The sequence below is a fragment of the Fukomys damarensis genome, unplaced genomic scaffold (genome assembly GCF_012274545.1).
Source record: "Fukomys damarensis isolate Sample0158 unplaced genomic scaffold, DMR_v1.0_HiC HiC_scaffold_17, whole genome shotgun sequence".
Classification (NCBI taxonomy): domain Eukaryota; kingdom Metazoa; phylum Chordata; class Mammalia; order Rodentia; family Bathyergidae; genus Fukomys; species Fukomys damarensis.
Window position 1 is genome coordinate 32760611 of NW_022900929.1, and position 4332 is coordinate 32764942.

The 4332-nt window shown below is 49.2% G+C and overlaps 1 protein-coding gene across 1 annotated transcript in view; it reads left to right on the top strand.

Moving 5' to 3' along the window:
- Positions 1-2509, top strand: part of Ell3 (elongation factor for RNA polymerase II 3) — a 4653-nt gene extending 2144 nt beyond the window's left edge. The window contains exons 2-10 of the mRNA XM_033765288.1: positions 132-244; positions 350-554; positions 642-721; positions 829-904; positions 1029-1206; positions 1381-1423; positions 1516-1687; positions 1841-1885; positions 1969-2509. Of these exons, the coding sequence (XP_033621179.1) occupies positions 132-244; positions 350-554; positions 642-721; positions 829-904; positions 1029-1206; positions 1381-1423; positions 1516-1687; positions 1841-1885; positions 1969-2079 (1023 nt within the window). The 3' untranslated portion in view covers positions 2080-2509. The remainder of the gene's footprint in view (positions 1-131; positions 245-349; positions 555-641; positions 722-828; positions 905-1028; positions 1207-1380; positions 1424-1515; positions 1688-1840; positions 1886-1968) is intronic.
- The last annotated feature ends 1823 nt before the right edge of the window (positions 2510-4332 follow it).

Sequence of the window (4332 nt, forward strand, 5' to 3'; positions counted from 1 at the left end):
TGAGAGGCTGTCGGGGAGGCCGCGCCTGGGCCCCCCGGGGACCTGGCCAGCTGCACCTGGCGCTAACGAGCCCCAGGGGAGCCCTCGGTCTGTCGGGCTGACTCTGCGGGTGTCCTTCTGCTCTGCCCTAGTACCTGAGGCTCGCAGGCCCCGGCTGGTCCTGCCTCTTCTCCTTCGTAGTGTCCCAGTGTGGCCGGGAGGGGGCTGGCGGTGAGCTGGACCTCGTGTGCCAGCGCCTGGACAGGTGAGGGACAGGCAGCGGGGAGGAGAGGGCTGGTGGAAAAGCGGAGGCCTGTGAAGAGGTGTTGAAAAGCTCTCCGCCTGCCTGGGGTGTTACCCTTTCTTCCAGATCTGAGGCTAACCGCCTCCACTGCCTGGGCCCACTCAGGGAGCGCCTCACTGTTTGGGCAGCCATGGATTCCATCCCAGCCCCGGCCTCAGTTCAGGGACACGACGTGACCGAAGATGCCAGGAACCCTGAGGCTTGGCAGAATAGGGGAGACTATTCCGAAGGAGATGCACTGGTGTCACAGCCACAGACAGTGCTGGAAGAGGTGAGGCCAGAAGCTGCAGTGAGTTGGTGAGATGGGGCAAAGCCTGAAGTTCGGGGAGCCAAGTGCTCCTGCCACTTTCCTTGCCAGGCATCAGATGCCCTGGCAAACAGCCAAGGACAGTCACTCCCAGGACCCTGGAGCGAGCAGCCAGCAGAGTGGGAAGTGAGGTACTGGGACTGGGTGGGACTGATCTCCACCCTACTGCGTGAGCAATCTACCTGAGGCCTGCTTCCAGCCCTGTCTCCATCCTCCATTCCTTTTTCAAATATCCCAGGAAGCAACACCATCTTCCAAATAGAGAGCCTGACCAGGCCTTGCCTGCCTCTGCCAGCCGGAAGCATCTGGAGAAGGTCAGAGGGCACAGTCAGGTTTAAATCTGGGAGTTGATTATGTATGTGTCAGGAAATTTTGAGAGGACAGAATAGGAAGCCCCTGGCCTGGTATTTTATCTCACACAGATACTGTCTTCAACAGAAACGTCCAGCAACAGAAGACACTGAAGAACTAGAAGAAAAGAGGCTCAGAGTTCTGTCTCCAGCTCCAACTCTCCCGCAGGGGCTGTCCAGTCAGGACTTACAGGAAGACTGGGGGCAAGAAGATAAAGATGAAGAAATAGGCCCCAGGGTGGTACATAGTCCTTCCACTCAAGCAGGTGAGCTAATGAGAGGAGGCTAAGAACGCCTCTATGGAAAAGGCCTATTATCACTTTACAGTTTCTGTTTTTGTACCAGGGATCAAACTTGGGACCTTGCGCTTGTGAGGCAGGCGGTGGCACCACTGAGCTAAATCCCTGGCCCCAATCACGTTATGTTTTGCTTCCTTTTAGGTTCTGAATCCTCCAGCCCCGAAGAGGTGCCGGATTACCTCTTGTGAGTTCCCTGCATTTCCAGTTTCATCAAGCCTTGTATATATAAATTTATGGGAAGGACAGTGAAACTGAAGGCAACAAGTCTCCCTGCAGGCAGTACAGGACCATCCGCAGTACAGAACAGCAGCGGGCCTATGAGCAAGACTTCGAGGCAGATTATGCGGAGTACCGCATCCTCCATGCCCGGGTTGGGGCTGCCAGCCAAAGGTTCATAGAGCTGGGATCAGAGATCAAGAGAACTCAGCCAGGAACTCCGGAACACAAGGTAGGGCTGGACCTCCCTGGCCATTACCCTGCTGACTACCCAGAAGCCTGTGCACTCAGTGACAAGCAGAAATGGGTATCATCAGGTAGAAGAAGAGGGGAGTTACTGCTCTCATTTCTCACTGTTGAACTTACTGTAGTTATTTTGTTTCAGGTCCTGGAAGAGAAGATAGTCCAGGAATATAAAAAGTTAAGAAAGGTAATATAGGTTCTGAGTATGGAAACAGAAGGTAGAAATCAAGGATTTGCTTTTTGATATGAACGCTTTCTTTTTTCCTGCAGCGGTACCCAGGGTACAGAGAAGAAAAGCACCGCTGTGAGTACCTGCATCAGAAATTGTCACACATAAAAAGTCTCATCCTGGAGTCTGAGGGAAAGAACTGGGGCCACTGACACCATCACTTGGCCCTCTGTCCAGTGAGATAGGAACGAAGGAGCTATAAACTGTTCTTATGCTGACCACTTGAATCCATGGTAGCAAGTAGAGACCTGCTCTAGGTTCTTAAGGTGTGATAGTTACTGTTGCTGTACTTTAATTTTCTAGTGTGGGCAGTGCCAAGGCTCGTCAGCTGTGTCCCGGAGAGGAGGCACAATAGCAGAGACTTGGCTTTTTCATCATTAGTTCAGCCAAGTTATTTCCAAATCCTGGGAAATGAGATCATTTCCAAGACAAGATACCTTGAGGAAATTAGAACTAGGTGAATTTAACCTAGTTGCCTCCAAAGAAAAAAAATGAGAGCTTTTATTAGGTCAAAAGTAACTTGTAAGCCAAATGTGGTGGCACATGCCTATAATCCGAATACTTGGAGGCTGAGGTAGATGATGAGAAGTTCAAGGCTAGCCTGGACTACACAGTGAGAATCTATTTCAAGAAAAGAAAAAAAAAGGAACTTGTAGCATACCTGGATACAGTGGAGAAGGGCTTGGGTGTTACCCACTACTGTACCCAAAGTGGATTCTTTTATAAGTAAAACTGCTAAGTAAAACTGCCTTTGTGTCTTTTGTAGTTTGTTTTCCTTAATCCTGCAAGCCATCAGTTCTCAACGCTAGCAGCAATACACATGCACTACTGGAGCTCTCAAAAAAACTAGATCCTCATCCCTTAGGTAGATGTTAAGAATTAAGTCTTCAGGACTAGGGATTTAGCTCAGTGGTTCTGCCGCCTGCCTCACAAGGACCTGAGTTCGATCTCCAGTACCAAAAAAAAGGAAGAAAAAAAATGTCTTCAAAATTATGGCATATACTTTTTTTGCATAGCACTGAGGATGGGATGCAATGCCTCATGTATGCTAGGCAAGAGGTCCAACCTGAGCCATATTCCCAGCCCCAGCATCTTCACCCACCCCCCTGGTACCAGGGATCGAACTAAGGACCTTGCGCTTAGGAGGCAGGCACAGCACCAAGCTAAATCCCCAGCCCCTATCTTTACCTTTTTGACACATTCTCAGTAAGTAGTCTAGGCTGGCCTTGAATTTGCATTCCTACCTCAGCCTCCTGAGTGGTGGGGTTACAGGTGTGTGCCATCATGTGTGGCTTACATTACTTTTTTAAAGTCATTAGACATGATTTCTGTTGGGTTGTGTGGAGGGGTACTGTGAATTTTACCCAAGTTTTTGCACTGAGCTACATCTTGCTTTTTGGAGACAGGGTCTTGTTAAATTACCAGGCTATGCTCAAACATGAAATCCTCTTGCTTTAGCCTCCGAGTGCTGCGATTAAAGGTGTGTTCCACCATCCCTGGCTCTAGTCCATCTTATAATTGATGACTAGAGAATATAATAGGAACAAAGTTTTCCTTTTCTGAACTTAGGGATTGTACCCTGGGAATTATCCAGTGGCTGAAAATTGTGGGAAGGACTTCCATTTGGGAAATGTTTGTTCATTTGGACAAAAGGGGATCATTCCAGTCCTTTTTGTTCCTTCACTTGGAGAAAGCAGTTGTTTCACTCACACCCAGTAGAGGGAATGGGATTCTCTCCCTGGGCTTTGGGAGGGCTGCACCCAACCTATCAGTAATTCCTTAAACTGGAAGCCCAAATGGATGCCACACCTGTGCAGGGCATTTCTGGGCAGAGCAGTCCTCTGGAGGTGTGAATATATGGAAAGCTTAGCTGCCTGGCAAGGATAAGCAGCAGCCATCCTCAGGGGATGGACAGGGTCAGAGCAGGCCTAAAGCAAAGGCCCCCCCACCTATTCTAAAGGCTACAAAGGGACGAGGATTTCAGAAAGACTCAGAGGTAAAGCAGACCCTATGACTCTATAGCTGTAGCTACAGGACGGTATGTAGCTACTGTGTGGCTCCCCTCCGTGTTTTGGTAGTACTGGGGGGTCAGCCCCAGAGCTCTTGCACTAAACCACACCCCTAGCCATCCTATACTATGCACCATTTTTTTTTTGACAGGGTCTTGCTATAAGTCCCTAAATTGCCCTGTCTGGGATCCCACTTAGTCTTCTTGCCTCAGCCTTCCAGAGTGCTGGACCAGGTGGCTTTTAAAATGCAAATTAAAAGGCATTCTCTATCCATATTTCAGATGCTCCAGAGCTACATGTGCTAGTGAAGATTACTGACATTCCCATCACTGCACAAGGCTCTACTGGGTAGTGTTAGTCTAGAGGAACTGGTTTTTCATTCCATGGAAAAGACAA